The sequence below is a fragment of the Callospermophilus lateralis genome, chromosome 7, assembly GCF_048772815.1.
Source record: "Callospermophilus lateralis isolate mCalLat2 chromosome 7, mCalLat2.hap1, whole genome shotgun sequence".
Taxonomy (NCBI): domain Eukaryota; kingdom Metazoa; phylum Chordata; class Mammalia; order Rodentia; family Sciuridae; genus Callospermophilus; species Callospermophilus lateralis.
The window spans coordinates 103451292-103473079 of NC_135311.1; the positions used below are offsets into that span (position 1 = coordinate 103451292).

The 21788-nt window shown below is 37.0% G+C and overlaps 1 protein-coding gene across 1 annotated transcript in view; it reads right to left on the minus strand.

Annotated features, from left to right (window-relative positions):
- Zyg11b (zyg-11 family member B, cell cycle regulator) overlaps nt 1-21477 on the minus strand; it is a 74824-nt gene extending 53347 nt beyond the window's left edge. Inside the window, exon 1 of the mRNA XM_076841297.2 lies at nt 21282-21477. Coding sequence (XP_076697412.1) covers nt 21282-21311 — 30 coding nt within the window. The 5' untranslated portion in view covers nt 21312-21477. The remainder of the gene's footprint in view (nt 1-21281) is intronic.
- Nucleotides 21478-21788: the final 311 nt, after the last annotated feature.

Here is a 21788-nt window from a genome sequence, read left to right on the forward strand (position 1 = left end):
TTTGGTACTGATTGAACCCAGAGCTGCTTAACCACCGAGCCATATCCCTAATGCTTGTTATGTTTATTTTGAGACAGGGCCTTGCCAAGTTGTTGAGATTGGCTTTGAACTTATGATACTTCTGTCTCAGCCTCTCAAGCTGCTGGGATTACAGATGTGTACCACCACGCCTGCCACGAGTATAACTCTTAATCTCTCTATTCTACATATGTGACATTTTAATGGCTGAATAATGTATAGCCATTAAAAATTGTATTTCAAAGATATACTGTATAAATCACATAGAAAAATACAAGGTAAGGTATAAAAAATAGCCTACTAAACTTCCTCAACCCAATGAAGAACATCTACCAAAAAAAAAAAAAAAAAAAAAAAAACCAGTAAAGCTGGGTATAGTATGCACTCCTGTAATCTTAGCAACTCCAGGAAATTGAAGTTCTAGGATCACAGGTTTAAGGCCTGCCTCAGCAGTTTAGTGAGATCCCACAATAACTTAGCAAGATCCTGTCTCAAAATAAAAAAGGACTGGGAATGCAGCTCAGTAGTAAAGCATGCAGGGGTTCAAGGCCCAGTACCAAAAACAAACAAAAACTAAACAAAACAAAAAATCCAGTTAACAATCATAATTATGAAAATCTTAATGTTTTCACCCCAAATCAGGAAGAGGATGAGGATGTCTATTTTTACTACTTCTATTAAACATTTTACTGAAGGTTCTAACCAAAGAAATTAGGCATGAAAAAGAAATAAAAAGCATATAAATTAAAAAGGAAAAAGGAAAGCTATCTTTATTTGTAGTTGACACCATCCAGATACAGAAAATCCCAAAGAATTTTTTTTAAAACATGTTTCAATTACATCATGGACCCTTTTATTTATTTATTAAATATATATATATATATATATATATATATATATATATATATATATATTTTTTTTTTTTTTTTTTTTAACTCTTCCTTAGCAAGAAGAGTGAAGCAGGTGGCATCCCTATACCAGACCTTAAACTATATTACAGAGCAACAGTAACAAAAACAGCATGGTATTGACACCAAAAAAGACTTGTAGACCAATGATACAGAAAAGAGGACACAGAGACAAACTCACATAAATACAGTTATTTTCATACTAGACAAATGCACTAAAAACATATATTGGAGAAAAGATAGCCTCTTCAACAAATAGTGCTGGGAAAACTGGAAATCCATATGCAGTAAAATGAAATTAAGCCCCTATCTCTCATGAATAAAACTCAGCTCCAAGTGGACCAAGGACCTAGGAATTAGACCAGAGACCCTGTGCTTAATACAAGAAAAAGTAGGCCTAAATCTTCATCATGTCAGATTAGGTCCCAACTTCCTTAATAAGACTCCTATAATGCTAGAAATAAAACCAAGAATCAATAAATGGGATGGATTCAAACTGAAAAGTTTCTTCTTAGCAAAAGAAATAATCAGTGAGGTGAAGAGACAACCTACAGAATGGGAGCAAATTCTTACCAGATACACATCAGATACAGCACTAATCTCCAGGATATATAAAGAACTCAAAAAACTTATCACCACAAAAACAAATAACCCAATCAATAAATGGGCCAATGAACTGAACAGACACTTCTCAGAAGAAGATATACAATTAATCCACAAATATATGAAAAAAATGTTCAACATCTCTGGCAATTAGAGAAATGCGAATCAAAACTACTCTAAGATTTCATCTCATTCTAGTCAGAAAGGCAGTTATTAAGAATACAAACAATATAATAGGTACTGGCAAGGATGTGGGGGGGGAAAGGCACACATACTCATACATTGCCAGTGGAACTGCAAATTGGTAAACAACCAATCTGGAAAGCTATATGGAGATTGCTTGGAAAACTGGGAATGGAACCACCATTGGACCCAGCTATCCCACTCCTCAGATTACACCCAAAGGACTTAAAAACAGCATAGCCACATCAATATTCATTCTCAGCATCGCATATAAATAAATTAATTAAATAAAGGTCCATCAACTACTAAAAAAAATTTAAAACATAAAATAAGGGCTGGGGTTGTGGCTCAATGGTAGAGTACTTGCCTAGCATGTGTGAGGCACTGGGTTCAATTCCCAATACCGCATGTAAATAAATGAACAAAATAAAGGTTTATCAACATCCAAAAAAATATTTTTTTAAATAAATAAATAAAATAAAAGTTAAGCACAGAGTTACCATATGACCCAGTAATTCTACTTCTAGGCATAAACCCAAGAGAAATGAAAGCTTACCCACAGAACATGTACATGGACCACTGAGCAACAGTTTAGCAACATCCCCAGCACCCCCACACCTTTTTTTTTTTTTTTTTAAGACTAAGCTTTGCTAAACTGTCCAAGCTGGCCTCAAACTTGCAATCTTTCTGCCTCAGCCTCCAAAGTAGCTGGTATTATAGGTGTGCAACACCATGTCCAACAAGACACCTTTTTTGGGGGGTTCTGGGAATTGAACCCAGGGATACTTTACCACTGAGCTACATTCTCAGACTGTTTATTTTTTGAGAAAGGCTCTCACTAATTTGCTTAGGATGTCATTAAATTGTTGAAGCTGACCTCAAGCTTTCAATCTCAGCCTCCCAATTCAATAGGATCACAAGTGTGCCCCAATGCACAAGGATCAGACATCATTTTGTATGTGAAGATAACGAATAATGTACCCAAGTTTATCTACCTGGAATGTGACAGAATTATGCCTTGATCCAAGGTCTTTAATTCCAAATAGCAATATCCATTTTCTTACCTATAAGGTTCTCTCAACTAAAGAAGAAAAAGGATAGAAGAAGTTGAGAAAAAAAACTATATCTAAGATTTAAAATAGTACTTACCCAGGGAAAACAATAAATGCATGTGTGTAAAAAGAAATAGGCCATGTTACAGCATATGTAGTAAAATTTAGCATTTGGTGAATCTGGGTCGATGCTAGATGAGAATTATTTTCATTACTTTTGCAACTTTTCGAAATCTAAAACTGTTTCAAATAAAAAATAACAATTAGTACTTCCATGATCTCAATGAAAAAATTGGTAAGTAAAGAAATGGTACAGCTCAGTCCTATGAAAAGATAAATTCCTGGGGTGAATAAAAAAAGCAATTAAGCTCTACAAATAAATACCTTAAGTATAAGACGAAGAGTGAGAAGGTCCCTGAGCAATAGTTGAAAAGATATCCTATGGCAACAGAAACAACGATTCCAGCATGAGAGAACAATGCAGTCCATTTTTTAATTTTATTTTAATTTTTGGTTAACATGGTGTTTTCTAGAACATGATGTAACCCTGGTTATTGTGAAACTATTCAAATAAAGTTTACCCAGATTAGTGCTCTCAAATATTGCTGGTCAAAGTGTAAACTGGCACAATTTTTCAGAACATAGATTTAATAATAGTGTGGTGGCCTACACCTGTAATTCTAGTGACTCAGAAGGCTAAGGAAGGAAGAACACAAGTTCAAGGCCAACCTGGGCAACTTAGAAAAACCCTGTCTCAAAATTTTTTTTTAAAAAGGGGGTGGGGATAGGGGGAGGCTTAAGATGTAGTTCAGTTCAGTGGTGAGAGCCCTGGATTTAATCTTCAATACTACAAAATGAAACAAAAACTATATGCAGTAATAAAAAACTATATGCAGTAGGATTCAATTATGCATCTGTACAGGATAGGAAATGATACTGCCTAAAGCTTACTTTAGAATGTAAGATTAGAAAGCTAATCTCTAAATTAAATAATATAGAGAACTATAAAGAAAAGTAAGATTGGGCTGGGATTATAGCTCAGCATGGAGTGCTTGCCTGGTACATGCAAGGCCCTGGGTTCGATCCTCAGTACCTCATAAAAATAAAGAAAATAAAGGTACTGTGTTCAACTACAACTAAAAAATAAATATTTTTTTTAAAAAAGCAAGATTAAAAATAAGTTGTTACCTTGGGGTGGGGTATAAAGAAGTGGCATAGAAGAAGGAGGCACATAGTAAAAATGGTAGTGGTCATGTTCTTTGGTTTTTTTTTTTTTTTTTGTATACTGAGGATTAAACTCAGGGTCACTTTCCTGAGCTACATTCCCAGCCCTTTTTATTTTTCATTTTGAGACAGGCTCTCACTAAGTTACTGAGACTATCCTCAAACTTGGGATCCTCCTGCTTCAGCCTCCCAAGTCACTGAGATTATAGGTGTGCACCACTGCACTAGACATGTTCTGTTTCTTTTCTTTTCTTTTTTTTTTTTTTTTTGGTACCAGGGATTGAACCCAAGAGCAGAACCACTGAACCACATCCCCAGCCTTCCCCCCTTTTTTTGAGGCAGGGTTTCACTAAATTGCCCTAAGTTGCTGACACTGGCTTTGAACTTTCAATCCTCCTGCTTCAACATCCTGAGTTGCTGGGACATGCAGCACCATGCCCAACTAACATGTTTAATTCCTTAAATTGGATGCTGGGTTTAATTTTTATACAACTGTTTATATTCCATGGTTTACATATGTGTTTCAAATTGTCTTCTGAATACATCAAATTATTAAAATGGTAAAAGAACAAAAATAAAATTTGTGGAATTGAAAAAAGCTTGCATTCACTTACTCATTTTTCTGATTTTCAAATGTAAAATACTTTAGAAACCAAAACCATTGACCACATTTTCTAATAGTATATATATTCAAACTAGTCAGAACATTTTTCTCAGTAGATTCAATAAAATTGTTTTAATTTTGAATGAAAGTGTGTGTATATATAATACACATACAAAACTTTTATTTTCCCTAAACTGGTCATAAGGTAACTTCTCACTACTGCTCTTATACCTTTTCCTGATATAATTTTACACTCTCCAGGAGCCTTCACAATCTGATAATCATAGACTGTGACACAACCAAAAAGGAGTATTAGGGGAGTTTTTAGGTGAAACACAGAGGATTAGGGGAGGTGGTGATGATGTGTGAGGAAATTGATAGGAAATGAAAAAGTATCATCTGAGAACTCTCTTCATAGCATTTAAAAAAATCCAAATTAAAAACTTGAGTTATTTCAAAATAGCTTTTGGTTAGAGGATAATGTTCCACAATGCTCTAAAACTAGACCACGTTGGTCATAATGTAAGTACTTAAAATACTTATAAGCAAATAGAAAATTGTCTCCTATTAAAACAAGGAATATACATATATTTCGTTTCTGTTCTCACTTTGAATATCACAGAGAAGAGCTTTGAAGGAAAAGAAAAAAATTTCTGAGAGACATCAGAAGTCTTTTTTTTTTTTTTTTTTTTTTTTGCGGGGGGAGGATGTTACTGAGGATTTAATCCTAAATCACATCCCCAGACTTTTTTATTTCTTAGTTTGAGACTCACTAAATTGCTGGAACTGGTCTTGAACTTGTGATCTTCCTGCTTCTGCCTCCCAAGTCACTGGGATTACAGGTGTGTGCCACCGTGCTCAGCTCTTGGCTTTCTTTTACACTTCCCCTGCAGACCCCCACCCTTTTCTCTGCCTTCTTATAGTCTCTTTCCTTGAAGTATTTAGTCATTTATACACACTCAACTAAAGGCACTCTCAGTCATTCCCCCCGAGACTTAGTTATGTAATTTTTTTGGTGGGTTGATTGGAGATGGAACCCAGAGCTTTATACAGAAGAGGCAAGTGCTCTACCACTGAGCTATATGCTCAGGCCTGTATTTTCAAAACTTCATTCTGTTAGTATATTGCCAGAGCCATGGAAACAAGAATTTCAACGTTGTGAGTATAGCCCATCCATTTCTACCAAGTGAAGAGATGCGGGGGCGGGTGCTGGGACTCAACTACATACTATAAAACTGTTTACTTTTACAGACTGGTCTGATGACATCAAAGAGAGTCCCATAGATCTGTTATCTTTACACTTGGAAACTGAAGCCTCATAATAATGCATCAAATAAATTATTTGTTAAATGAATCAGTCAATTACTGAATGGATTATCTGTCTCAAAACTCATTTCTTAGTTGCGTTTAGTGGTACATGCCTGTAATTTCAATGACTCAAAAGGCTGAGGTAGGAAGATCACAAGTTCAAGGCCAGTCTTGATGATCTGATGAGACCTTGGCTCAAAATTTTAAAAATTAAAATTAAAAAGGGCCGGGGGTATAGTATCACAAAACAAAAGAAATCCTCATTTTTCCTGATACTACTTGAGGAAACATATAAAATGTAATACAGCTGGGCTGGGTGGGGGTCCCAGTTACTTGGGAGGCTGAGGCAGGAGGACAATGAGTTCAGGGCCAGTCTGGGCAACATAATAAGCCTCTATCTCAAAAATTTAGAAAGAATGGGCTGGGGATGTGGCTCAAGTGGTAGTGCGCTCGCCTGGCATGCGCGGCCCAGGTTCGATCCTCAGCATCACATACAAACAAAGATGTTGTGTCTGCCGAAAAACTAAAAAATAAATATTAAAAAATTCTCTCTCTCTCTCTCTTAAAAAAAATTTAAAAGGAAGGAAGGAAGGAAGGAAGGTTGGGTTATAAAATTTCCTTAATTCTTTAAAAAAACAAAACCTTTTTTCCTTAATTCTTTAAAGACAGACCTTTTGGACTTCCGAATCTTTGCATAATGAGACTTATGTTTAGGTTAGTTATAAGGAAAAATACCCTGTATAGATGATATTGGTGATTCAGATTCTTTAGTTCATTTGATACTCAAAATAACTTTATGAAGTAAAAAGAAAAGTATTACAAATTTCATTTTACAGTCAGGTACAGTGACACATGCCTGTAATCCCAGCTACACAGGAGGCTGAGGCAAGAGGATCCCAAGTTTGAGGCCAGTCTTGGTAATTTAGTGAGGCCCTGTCTCAAATAAAATAAAGGACTGGGGATGTAGCTCAGAGATAGAGTGCTTGGCTAAAACGTGTGAAGCCCTGGCTTATTTCCCAGTACCAAACACACAAACATCATTTTACAGATAAGGAAACTGCAGCACAAAAATAAAGTGACTTCTCTAGACATTTTATGGTTAGTAGGAAGAGTACTAGAACCAGATTTGAATCATAGTACTATCACACTGGGCAAATTATCTAGCTTTTCTGACCCTCAGTTATGGCCTTTGTAGAATGGGGATAATGTTAAGTATTAATCTCATGATACCTCTGTCCAAATGAAGTATGTTTTTTTTTTCCAAAATATTTTTTGTGTGTGTGCTGGTGATTGAACACATAGATTTGAGAATGCGAGGCAAGCACTCTACCAACTAAGCTATATCCCCAGCCCCTCAAACACATTTTATCATAGAACTATTCCAGACGAAGTATGTAAAACCCCAGCACGATACCTAACAAAACAGTTAATCAGTGTTTCCTATCCTCTTAGTAGTCACTACTTTGCACAGGTAACATAAATTCAAACCTCAGATACGTAAGACAGCAGTTTCATGGTTGTAAAATCTTTAAAAATTTCCCATCCAAAACTGGCCGTGGTGGTGCACCCCTGTAATCCTAGAGGCTCCAAGGCTGAGATAGGAGGCTGGAGAGTTCAAAGCCAGCCTATGCAATGCTGACAGGGAGGTGTTAAGCAACTCATTGAGACCCTGTTCTTTAATAAAATTCAAAATAGGGCTGGGGATGTGATTCAGTGGCTGAGTGCCCCTGAGTTCAATCCCTGGTACCACCCCCCACAAAAAACTTTTTTCCCATCCAAAATCCATCTCATGGCAAACAAACTTCTTTGTCTCCCCACTCCATCAGGCAGATACTTTTTTAGTCTTCCTTTTCACCAAAAGTATGGGTCTTTTAGGATCCTGGTTTTATGTAGTGGTCTCAGTTTCAGTTAATATGAATCAGGCTCTAGTTGTCATCTTCTACTGAAACATTCCTAAGACTGACAAGTCCTCCAATTGAATACAATGGCTTTTTATTTTATTTTTATTTATTTATTTATTTATTTTTTAGAATTTTAATATTTGTTTTTTAGTTATCGGTGGACACAACATCTTTGTTTGTACGTGGTGCTGAGGATCGAACGCGGGCCACACACATGCCAGGAGAGCACGCGCTATCGCTTGAGCCACATCCCCAGCCCCGGCTTTTTATTTTTTTGCATTCCTTTTTTCTTTGTTTTATGTGGTGCTGGGGACTGAAACCAGGGCTTCCTGTATGCTAAGCAAGTGTTCTACCACTGAGCTAAACACCCAGTCCCTCTTGAGTAATTTTTTCTTTTTTCCTCCTAGTGATTCTGTAGATAATGCATACTGGGGATTTAACGCAGGGGCATTTTACTACCCAGCTACACCCTCGTCATATTTTTATTTTTATTCTGAGACAGGGTCTCACTAAATTGCCCAGGCTAGCCTTGAATTTGCAATCTTTCTGCCTCAGCCTCCAGAGTCACCAGGATTACAGGTATGTACCACCACACCTGGCATCCTGAATGATTTTTTTCCTAAAGACTGGGCAGGAAACCAGGTAACTACAAGGATTACAAATGATAATTTTATGAGAGGAAGGTTTTTAACTGATGTGTTTCTGAAGGATTGTGTAACACTGTGTTGAAGAATGTGGACTTGAGACTCCAACTGCCTGCATTAAAATGCCAGCTCTACCATTTACAAAACAATATATCTTTAGGCCAAGTACTTAATTTCCCTGCACCTCATATATCATAAGACTGTTATCAGAATTAAACAAATTCTAAGTGCAAAACATTTATAACAGTACTGGCATATATTACATGCTCAATAAATGTTAACTAGGGCTGGGGTTGTAGCTCAGCGGTAGAACGCAAGCCTCCTTGCACCTGCGAGACCCTGGGTTCGGTCCTCAGCACTACATAAATACACAAATAAAATAAAGGTATTGTGTCCAACTACAACTAAAAAATAAACATTTTTAAAAATAATAATAAAATAAATAAATATATAACTATTATTATAAACTATAATCTCCATGGGGGAAGAAAATACATTTTTTTCACTGATATTGTCTGAGAGCCTAAAATACAGCCTACTAAACAGTGGCACTAAATGTTTACTGAATGAATGAGTAAATAGTCAAATACAAATTTACTATTAGATATAATTAAAGTACAAATTTGCTCTGACAAAAAGAGACTATAAACCCAAAGAGAAATATTAAGTCCCAAGACTAGCCCTGAAGTTAAAAAAAAATAGAACCAAAAGGTAGTCATGTGTCATCTAAGTTCACAGGTACTAATTAAAAACTAGATATTAGACATCGCTGACTCCTCACTGCAGTACACCATGAGAAATCTCTTAGTTTATGTGTTTTTTGTTTTTACAGCACTGTGGATCTAACCCAGGGCCTCATGCATGCTCAGCAAGTGTGCCACTGAGCTATACCCCCAGCTCTCTCCTCCCCCACCCTCATACAGGGGATTGAACCCCAGGGTGCTCTACCACTGAGCTATATCCCTAGACCTTTCCTCCTGCCTCAACCTCCCAAGTAGCTGGAATTACAGATGTGCACTATCACACCTGGCTTTTTTTTTTTTTTTCTTTTAACTAGTATTTTCTACCATTGATTCAACCAAGTCAGGCTTTCAGAAATAAGCATCTAATAAAGCCCTATTATGATCTAACTCTTTACCCTCACCTTCCCCAATCATAGTCATTTTTATAGATAAAGAAGATGAAGAAACTATTCCTACCAACTTTTTGCTTCCCCACACCCAATTAATATATTCTGAAAGTAACTTCAATCCTGTCTCCCAAGTTTTCAGTGTCAAAAAGATCTCTTTGTGAAGTCCTCTGCTTCAGACCAGAGATGAACATAAAACTCTGCATAGGAAAAATGCAATGTCTCCATTCTTATTTCCATTTTCACCTAGTTACTATAGGAAAATTTCATTTCATTTTCTAGTATGATAGTCTTCATCACAATTAGTGTGAAAGTAGCAGTAGTAGTAGTAGCAGCAGCATACAATTTGTCAAAGAAATACTTAAATGCTAAAGACATAGATAAAAGTGCTTTATAAAAGCGAGTTGAGGGGGGCTGGGGTTGTGGCTCAGTAGTAGAACCATGCCTTGCACGTGTGAGGTACTGGGTCTGATCCTCAGCACCACATAAAAATAAATAAAGGTATTGTGTCCATCTACAACTAAAAAATATGTATATGTTAAAAAAAAATAGCGATTGACAGCATGGAAAAAGAACCATAAAATTTATACCCTTTTGACCAATTTTCTTTCAATAAATATGAATTATCTTTACAATAAAACAATGCTAAAAATATTTTAAATGCCTCATTTCAGTTTAGATTTCTACAACTCATGGAGTCCATGGTATTTGAAATAATATTGGCTAGGGGTCAGAAAAATCAGAGGGTTTTTTTGGTACCAGAGATTGAACCTAGGGGCATTTAACCACCAAGCCACATCCCCAGCCCTTTTTTATATTTCATTAGAGACAGGGTCTTGCTGAGTTGCTTAGGGCCTCAATAAATTGCTGAGGCTGGGTTTGAACTGGAGATCTCCTAGCTCAGCCTCCGGAAGCACTGGGATTACAGGCATGCACCACATTCCTTTTTGCATTCAGTAGAAAAATCAGTGTTTGAATCAAGTTCTGACACTGAATAGCTGTGACTATAGGAAGGTTACTCGATTTTTCAAAGCCTTGATTTCTTATGTGTGCAATGAAAAAAAATCATCAACCTCAGAGAACTCTGTAGATTAATTAGCATATCCCTAGATACACTATATGGTCACTAAATGAAAGCTACTGCATGAATTCAAGCTCTTCTAAATGTCTAACATTCAAGAATTTTGCCTGTAATGTTTTTTAATTTTAATTATTAGCATTAAATTATGCAAATAATGACTATTATTTCTGCCACTCCCTAGTTAAATGTGCTTTTAAGAGAACACTTCAAAACCTATGAAAAGAACAATGTTTTAACCAGCATGTCCCAATTCATAGATGTTTTATAGGCTTATCATTGGATTCAATATTGATATTTATTTCAATCTACTTCTGAATATTTGATAAAATAATCATCTAAAATTTCCTTCTTTAAAAAACAGTTTGAGCCAGGCACAGTGGCAACATGCCTACAATCTCAGCAACTCAGGTGGCTAAAGCAGGAAGACCACAAGTTCAAGGGCAGCCTCGGCAATTCAGTGAGACCCTGTCTTTATTTATTTATTTATTTATTTTTTAAAGGATATTATGGATCAGAGAATATATTTTTTTTTTAAAGAGAGAGTGAGAGAGGAGAGAGAGAGAGAGAGAGAGAGAGAGAGAGAGAGAGAGAGAGAGAGAGAGAGAACTTTAATATTTATTTTTTAGTTATTGGCGGATACAACATCTTTTGTTTGTATGTGGTGCCGAGGATCAAACCCGGGCCACACGCATGCCAGGCAACGCGCTACCGCTTGAGCCACATCCCCAGCCAGAGACCCTGTCTTTAAATAAAATACAAAAGGGCTTGGAATGTGACTCAGTGGTTGAGTATCCCTGAGTTCAATCCCCAGTACTAATAAAAAAAGAAGAAAAAAGAGGCTAGGGTGTGTGTAGCTCACTGATAGAGCTTTTACTAGCATGCACAAGGTCCTGGATTTGATCTCTATCACTATAAAAATAACTAAGTACATGAAAATGAAAGAATAAATAAATATATTTATCGGATTTATTTATATTTATTTATTTATATTTATTATCCCTGATCAGGATTCTTAAGTAAAACACCAAGATATCAGTATTTTTTCTGTTATAAGTAAGAAGCATGCCAATAATTATGTTAAATTTGAATTTTTATTCATGGTAAGTAAAATATTCATACTTTAAAAGCTTTAAAAGCTTTATTGGGGAGACAAATTTTCCTTGTTTTTTTTTTTTTTTTTGGTCATTTACAAACAAAACAGAACAATTATAAAAATTTGTTGACTTTTTTTAAGTATAAAAATGCAAGAATTATAAACTTATGTTTTTGTTTGTTTGTTTTTGAGGTTTATTTTGTGGGGATGGGCAGGCTAGGAATTGAATCCAGGGCTGCACATTGTAAACACATACTCAACCATGGAGGTATAACTTTAACTCTCAAATTTAAATTTTTAAAAAGTCAGTTCTAATAGGCTGGAAATATAACTCAGTAGAGAATGCTTGCCTAGCATGTGTGAAGCCCTCAGTTCAATCCTCAGTACCACAAAATACATAAATAATCAGTTACTGTCTACTGTAGTAACATATTTAAAATATATATTCATTTAAAAATCTAATAATGCTGTATTTTATGATAATGTGTCATTTGTTAAACAAGAAAAAGCTGAAATTTGTTTTAATATATAATAAATAAACTATGTGTACAATTTAAAAATAAAGTAGGGCTGGGGTTGTAACTCAGTGGTAGAGCATGTACTCCGCATACCCAAGGACCTGGGTTAAATCCCTACACCATAACAAATTTTTTATTTTTTTTTATTTATTTTTTTTTTTTAGTTTTTCGGCAGTTTTTTTTTTTTTAGTTTTTTTTAGTTTTTTTTTTTTAGTTTTTTTTTTGTTTGTTTGTATGAGTTGCTGAGGATCGAACCCGGGCCGCACGCATGCCAGGCGAGCACGCTACCGCTTGAGCCACATCCCCAGCCCCACCATAACAAATTTTTAAAAAATACTTACTTATATATGTAAAAATTCCTTTCTCATATCATATAAAAACTATACAAAATATGCTCTTGGAAATGAATAATTATGATTTCTAGAATAAACAAATTTAATAAAAAGGAATAAAAAGTAACAATATTTGACAGACACTAACATTTCAAAATCAAGAATCCAAAAAAGGTTTGATAAACAGTAACAGAGTAGAATTTGATTTTAAAAAAACTTTAACTTTTTCTAGAAAAATCCAACCCAAGCTACTCTGAAAATGGCTAAAGTAACTAAGAAAAGGAGTAGCTGAGTCTTGTTTGTAAGTTTTAGTGAAACAGGAAGTGATTCTGTCTCCATATATAATTGCTTTCATGTATAAGAATTATCTATGGGGGCTGGGGATGTGGCTCAAGCGGTAGTGCGCTCGCCTGGCATGGGTGCCTCCCGGGTTCAATCCTCAACACCATATACAAACAAAGATGTTGTGTCCGCCGAAAACTAAAAAATAAATATTAAAAATTCAAAAAAAAAATGTAGTGGTATATTTCATGTCTTAAAAAAAAAAATTATCTATGGAAAACAACTACCTGTGTAGAATCATTATTTAACTCAGAAATTGAGTCTGCAAATAAATTAAACCATACACCTGAAAGTAGGGTCAAGGGAGATATAGAATACTACCAGTGTTAATATTTAATCTCTATATACAATTGTATAAATGCTTTTTTAAGAAGAAAATTTAATCAGATTTTTATTGTAGGATATTTCCCCTTTGGTGCTTTTAAATGACTGACTCACGCTATAGTGACATGTCTCAGATCTATCATTCAAAAGCATGAGCTTGGAAGGGATTTCTATTTATTTATGAATTCTCCATGTGCATATCCTTTTGGCAGTTTAAAGAATACATTTACTGATATTAATACTAACCTCCATCTTTTTAGTTTAAAATGTCACTACCATAAGAAAAAAAAATAATTGAAAGCCCTGATACAAACCCCCAGGAGAGGTCATTGTTGAATGGGAATTCTTTTCTTGTTGGTTTCTCTGTGTATGCCTTGTCTTTTAACAAGGAATATATATTCTTCATGGACAAATTCCCTGTCTCTAAATAACTTTGTACTCTGAAGCCTTAGGCAAATACTGCATACTGAGAAGGTGCCAAAGATGTGCTCCTGAAATTCAATCATTATAAGAGAGTACTGTTAAAACAGATTACTACCCCTTGCTTGACCTTCAGCTTTCTACATGCATAGATTGGGGGGGTGGGGAGGGGAGTGTCAGTGTATTTTTCACAAGGTGATTAATCTTTAATATAATCTATACTCAATCATTACAGGATAATAAAGATGATATCAGCAACCCCTAAAAAAAAAGTAATAATACTGATAAATAAAGTTAGGAATTGCTGATTTCCTAATACATAACTTTTGGGAAACCTACTGTTTGGAAAGGACTTTCATGTAGTAAACTTATTATAATATTTTCATGAAAACCTGAAGATTTATGAAAACTAAAGATCACTGAGCAAAATTGCAACATTATTAATGATTCTGCACTTTTTCTACAATTCCACTGTGATGTCTCTATGGAAAATTCACTTAGCCAAAAAGTAATGTACCAAATCTTTAACTTTATTTTTCTTTTCTTTTTTTAATATTTATTTTTTAATTATAGGTGGACACAATATCTTTATTTTATATTTATGTGTTGCTGAGGATCGAACCCAGTGCCTCATGCATGCTAGTCGAGCACTCTATCACTGAGCCACAACCCCAGCCCTGGACTTCATTTTTTAATATTCTTTCCTATTTTAATATTTTTATATTAAATATGTTTATTTATTAAAATTTTTATTAAATACTCAACATTTAATACTATTTTAATAACTATATTAATTATTAGTTATTTAATTTAAATCACCACTACTATAACAAGTTGAGGATAAAAACTCACACTTATTTTTCATCTAAAGTAGTACAATAACTATCCCATTCCAAACAATGTTTATGAATAATCATTCTTAAAATTCTTTTTTTCCCCTTTTTGATACCAGGGACTGAACCCAGTGGCACTTAACCACTGAGCCATATCCCCAGCGCTCCCCTTTTTTAAATTTTTTATTTTTTTTTTTTTTTAGTTTTCAGCGGACACAACATCTTTGTTTGTATGTGGTGCTGAGGATCGAACCGGGCCGCACACATGCCAGGCGAGCGCGCTACCGCTTGAGCCACATCCCCAGCCCGGCTCCCCTTTTTTAAAAATTATTTTTATTGGGCTGGGGATGTGGCTCAAGCGGTAGCGCGCTCGCCTGGCATGTGTGCGGCCCGGGTTGGATCCTCAGCACCACATACAAACAAAGATGTTGTGTCCGCCAAATACTAAAAAATAAATATTAAAATTTAAAAAAAAAAAATTATTTTTATTTACTATTTATTTTGAGACAGGGTCCCATTAGGATGCTTAGAGCCTCACCAAGTTGCTGGGATTACATGCATGTGCCACCATGCCCAGCTCAAATATCTTCTTGTTTATAATAGTCCTTTACACACCCACACATATACAAAAAAAAGCTTTTAAGGTACTTAGGATCTTTACAATATGGCCCAAACTGTAGCTTATGAGTTAAGGTTCCTCCACAATCTGACCTGCTCACCTAATCTCTACTGTACCCTCAATGCTGGAGTTATATATTTCCTAGAATCCATCATGGAATATATGGTATTTCACAAAGTTTATTTGTTTTAATAGACTATTAAAATAGTTATTAAAAGACTATTAAAATAATTATTTTTAATAACTATATTAACTATTAATTATTAAAATAGACTATTAAAACAAAATAAATTTACTCTATTTCTATTTCAGTTTCCATGCTCAAGCTTGTCCCTTTCCCTACTGGGAAAGCTTTCTTTCCCAAACTTTTACCTAGCTAAAATATCGTCTTGTTATAATAGTCCTTTACACACACACATATACAAAAAAAAACTTTTCATTTACTATTAAAACCAGCAGTTCATAGGCTAGGGATATAGCTCAGTTGGTGGAGTGCTTGCCTCCTATGCATAAGGTTCAATCTCTAGTAACACACACACACACACACACACACACACACACACACACAGAGGCAGTTTAAATGTCCCCTTCTAGCCTGTAATCCCAGCCAGGCTGAGGCAGGAGGATCCCAAATTCAAGGCTATCCTCAGCAAGTTTGAGGCCAGCCTGAGCAACTTAATGAGACCCTGTCTCAAAATTTAAAGAAGTGGGGGGGGTGGGGGGACAGAGAAAACAAAAAACAACAATAACAAATAATTAATGAGCTCTTATATGAGCACCAGGCATTATATAGGTATTGAAGATGCAATGATGGGCCAAACAAACATGGTATTACCTTCACTGATCAAGTACCTAACTTAATAGATTACCATGGGAATTAACAAATAAAACATATAAAGCACAAAAAACAGTACACAGTACAATCATGTTGAATAAATATTTGCTATTGTTGCTGCCTAACCATTCTATCTAAAATAGCTGCCACACATATACACACACACACACACACACATATCCGACTTTATATCTTATCCTAGTTTATTTTTTCTGTATATTAATAGATTTGTTTATTTCTATCCCCTCCCCCACCCACAAGTCTTTTTTTAACCACTGTAACCACAGTGCTGTAACATCCCCTGGCCCTTAGCAGCTGGTCAAAAAAATTATCTTTGTATCAAAGATTTTTATACTCTCTGGATTTGGAGAAAGACTCTAGTCAAATAATCATAGCAAGGAATATAAAATTACAATTGATATATATTCTATGAAGAAGAGTTACATAATAGAGAGAGTGTGACCTGGGTTTTGTTTTTGGTTTTTTTTGAGGGGTAGGCAGGGCAGAGAGTTTCCCTGAACAACTTGATTTGAGAATTCCAAGACATGTCAGTTACACAGTCTAGAAAAAATACTACCACAGGTCATCTGCACATGTTCTTCTTTCTTATCTGAACTACTCTTTCCATAACACAACTTTTATAATTTAATATCTCAGTTCTCTACTTTAAAGATTGAGCCTACCTGGGGGCTGGGGTTATGGCTCAGCAGTAGAGCGCTCCCCTAGCACGTGCGAGGCCCTGGGTTGGATCCTCAGCACCACATAAAATATAAAATAAAATAAATTTATTGTGTCCATCTACAACTAAAAATAAATATTAAAAAAAAAGATTGAGCCTGCCTGAAGCTACCCTTGACTATCCTATTCCATGATGTCAAAATTTCTTTCTTATCATTTTAAAAAAAGTACTCTTCACATTTAAAACTCTTCACATTTAAAAATTAATCTACTAAGGCTACAGTTCAGTGGGACAGTGCTTATCTAGCATATACAAGGCCCTGAGATCAATCCCCAATATGGCAAAAATAAAAATAAAATTTCAAAAATAATAAAATGGATATTCTTTAATAATAAAATTACACAAATAAGATAAAAAGTCAAGAATCACACTTGTTTTACCATCTGTGATATCCCCAATGCCAATACAGTTAATGAAATTCTATAAACACTGCTGGATAAATAAAAAGCAAGAGCTATTATCCTAAACCAGTGGTTCTTAAAAACATGGTTCAAAGACCATACTTTACACTGATTCTTGTCAGAAATTCAAATTCTCAGGTTCTACTCCAACCAAACCCAGTGAATCAAATTCTGGAGGTGGGCGGGAGGAAGCAAGCCTTGCTAGGGCTTAACCTTCTGATTTAAGGTAGTTTAAGAACCCCAGTCTTAGACATTTCTCACTGAGCTGCTTGCCTCTCATGGGTGAGGCAGCACCACATAAAAATAAACAAATAAAATAGAGGCATGCTGTCCGTCTACAACTACAAAATTAAAACATATATATATTTTAAAAGTTGAATATTTCAACTATTCAAAACACAATGTAGGGGCTGGGGATGTGGCTCAAGCGGTAGCGCGCTCGCCTGGCATGCGTGGGGCCCGGGGTTCAATCCTCAGCACCACATACAAAACAAAGATGTTGTGTCCGCCAATAACTTAAATAAATAAATAAATAAATAAATAACACAATGTAATAAACATTTGAAAAACATAAAATGCAAAGCTTTTTTTTTTTTTTTTCAATACTGGCGATTGAACTCATGGGCATCAACCACTGAGCCGCATCCCCAGTTCCATTTTGTATATTATTTAGAGACAGGGTCTCACTGAGTTGCTTAGTGCCTTGCTAAATTGCTGAGGCTGACTTTGAACTTGATCCTCCTGTCTCAGCCTCCCCAGCTGCTGGGATTACAGGAGTCCACCACTGTGCCCTGCCAAAATGCAAAGCTTGTAATAATCATTTACTCAACTCTTATTAAGAGTGCCTAATAAATATATTGTACAAGAAAAACAAAAAAGCAGCCTCCACAAATAATTCTGACATCACAATAAAGTAATATTTTGCCTTCCCTTAACTGCTCCAGTACACTCTTACTGTGTGAACATTTTTAATAAGGAAGGAAAAATCGAATTAGTTGGATGCAAAGTCTGAAACACAATAATGCCTAATATACCTGCTATGGTCTGAATATCTGCCTTCCCTAAATTCATATATTGAAATCCTAACCCCCCAAAGTGATAGCTTTGGAAGTAGGGCCTTTGGGAGATGATTAATCATCAAGACAGAACCCTCACAAATGTGACTGGCACCCTTATAAAAGAAGCCCTATAGAGGCTGTTTATAAAGCTCAGTTGGTAGAGTACTTACCTTAAATGCCCAAGGCCCTGGGTTCAATCACCAGCACCACAAAAAAAAAAAAAGAAGAAGAAGAAGAAGAAAAAGCCCTAGAACTGTCCTGCTCCTTTTACCATGCAAGGACACTGGTAGAAGATGCCATCTATTAAACAGGAAGACAGGAGCTGGGGCTGTAGCTCAATGGCAGAGCGCTTGCCTCTCATGTGTGAGGCATTGGGTTCAATCCACAGCACCACATAAAAATAAAAATATTTTATTTAAATAAAGGCATGCTATCCGTCCACAATTACAAAATTTAAAAAATATATATATTTTAATAATTTTTTTAGTTGCAGTTGGACACAATACCTTTATTTCACTTATTTATTTTTATATGGTGCTGAGGATTGAACCTAGGGTCCCGCACATGCGAGACGAGTATTCTACCACTGAGCCACAATGCCAGCTCATAATTTTTTTTTTTTTTTTTAGGTGTAGATGGACACAACACAATGCCTTTATTTTTATGTGGTGCTGAGAATAGAACCCGGGTCCCACTCGTGATAGACAAGCACTCTACCGATGAGCCACAATCCTAGCCCCTAAAAATTTTTTAAATAAATAAACAGGAAGAAAGCCCTCACCAGAAACCAAATGTGCCAGAGCCTTGATCTTGGACTTCCTAGCCCCCAGAACACTGAGAAATAAATTTCTGTTGTTTACAAGCTACCCACTTTATGGTATTTTGTTAAAGAAACATGAAAAGACTAAGACAATATCTTTCTAGCCTCATTTCCTAATACATATCTTCACTCTTACATCCTTTCATTCTATATAAGGTAATTCTGCGTCCTGAAATACATTCTATAGTTTTTCTACTTCATATTCACAGTGAAGCTTTCTTTCCCCTCCCAAATGATCTACAAATAAATAAATCCTATTCATCTTTCAGGCTCAGCTCAAATGACACTTTAAGGTCCTAAATAGCCAAAGAAGAGTTCATAATTCCTCCCTCTGTATTTATACATTCATTCTCAGTGGGAAGGCCCACACTTTCAAAAATCTAGCAATCTGTCTTGGGTAGGATGGCTCAAAATTAAAATTAAAAAAAAAAAAAATCTCAAAACTCACTCTTTTTTTTTTTAAGAGAGAGAGAGAGAGAGAGAGGGAGAATTTTAATATTTATTTTTTAGCTTTCAGCGGACACAACATCTTTGTTTATATGTGGTGCTGAGGATCGAACCCTGGCCGCACGCATGCCAGGCAAGCATGCTACCGCTTCAGCCACATCCCCAGCCCTCTCAAAATTCACTCTTGCTGTGGAGTCCACTAGTTGCCTCAATTTTCAGTTTAAGACTATCCATGTCAAGTTGAAAAATGAGAACACAAAGTGAATCAATCAAGCATCTACTTGACCTGGCACAGGGAATAACAGGAAGGCACAGTTGCTGCTAGAATTCACATTCCACAAGGACAAACAAGCTAGCACACATTGACAGTGTGATGGAGACATAAACAGGAGAATGAAAACCTATAAATGCAGTCAATGAGTTTGGAAATGTTTATAGGTTAAATGACTTGATAGTAAACCATTTCCTAAAATTCAGATAAAGAGAAAATAGAAACTGACTAACCAAGGAGAACATGATTACCAGCACTGAGTTTTGACTAGAATGTCTTATTCTTCACAGCGATCAAAATTTAGCTTGAAAGTGATGTAGTAATGTTTTCAATAAATGTACAGAAAATCACAGGTAATCAATTCAATGAAAAGCCAACCGAAGTCTCAACCTGTTTTGAAACATAAAGAAAATTTGTAAATAAAAGGCTCTCCCAAGAAAGGGCAAAACAAATGAACCCTTTAGAAGGAATCAGGCTGCCACAAGCTGATTGCCACACTTATTTTCAGTCTTCAAATGCCTTTGGTAGTTGCTTCCAAACAAGAACATTTTTTTTTCTTTTTTTAATTCTAAATGGACACAATATCTCTATTTTTGTATGGTGCTGAGGATCAAACCAGTACCTTATGCTTAGGAACTGAGCTACAACCACAGCCTAAAATTCATTTACTCTAAGTAATAACAGTAAAGTCTGAAAACAAATATTTTTAAATTTCACAAACTGTACCTCCACTTAAGACACTGAAAAGCAAATTTCAAAACATTTTTAGCTATTTCTGTCAAAAGGCCATATCTCTCATAAGATCACAATATGCATGCTGGCCCTCACTCCACCACTCCATAACACACCATCACTCAGGTTTTCCAATGACACAAAATAAAAAAGCTCCCAAGCTCTCTTTCATACCTCTAATATCTTTCTGCCCTCCAGAGAGGGAGGGAGGAGATGAAGAGATGAAGAGAGAGAGAGAGAGAGAAAGCCAGCCAACGAATCCCTATCTGCCCGCCCGACAGTTCCTGGGAAGCAATCGCCTTCAATTTGTTCCTGCTTAGACCCCTGAAGCCTGTAGAAGGAAATGGGGAGAACTGTGCGAGCCGGCGAGGCTAAGTGAAGGAAATGTGGATGGTAGAGGACGAAGGGGAGGAGGGGGTAGTGGAGATAAAATGGTGAAGGGGGTGAGAAGGGAGAGCAAAGTGCAGGAGCGAAAAATGGGGAGGAAGAAGGGGGAAGGGGTAAAGACCACAGCAGAGACAAAAAGGCAAAATGGTAGAGGAGAAAGAAAGGAAGGTTAAAGGAGAGGAGGGAGACGCGAAGAGAACGCGAGAGAGGCTGTCACTGGGGGGTGACAAAGGGTATCAGCGGGAATAAGGGAGATTAAGGGGGTGTCACCCGAAGGGGCTCGCCCCAGCAGGTGGACTGGGAGCACCGGGAAGGAGGAGCTGGACGCCGAGGGTGAGGCCACAAAGGGATAGGTGAGGGAAGGGCGTCCGAGGGACACCAAGGCTAGGGAGGGGCAGGCCCGCGGGGGCTAGGCTGGCGGGCGGCTCCGGCTAGGGCAGGCCTAGCTTCCTCACCATGGCTGTGCCGGCCGGGTCCTCGGGCATGCAGCTTCGGTCCTGGGTGCGGCGGCGGACCTGGCCCGAGCCGGCCCCCAGGCTGAGCCGGCGCGGAGGCTCCAGGAGGCTCCAGCGAGCTGCAACTCCGGGCTCGGCCCAGGCCTCGGCCTCCTTCCCTCAGAAGATAGGAGTGCACCAAGCCGCAGCCGCAGCCGCAGCCCGAAGCCGAGCGCAGACTCCACCCCCGCGAGGCCCCGCCCCCGCCGGCCCGACTGGCCGGAGCCGGCCCCGCCTCCGTCGTCCCGGCGCAGACTCGGCTGCGGGGACCCGCCCCAAACTGGACCTCAGGGCTCTGGGCGTGCAGGCCCTTAAAGGGGCAACGCCCCCCTCAAATCTACCTAGTCCCTTTGAAAACAGTAAGAGATTTGAGCCATACGTCTTGGCAGGAGACTGGAGCGTTTGTTTCAGTCACCTATGTACCCCTGTATCATTCACCATCGTTTTTGTTTTGGTTTTGGTACCGGG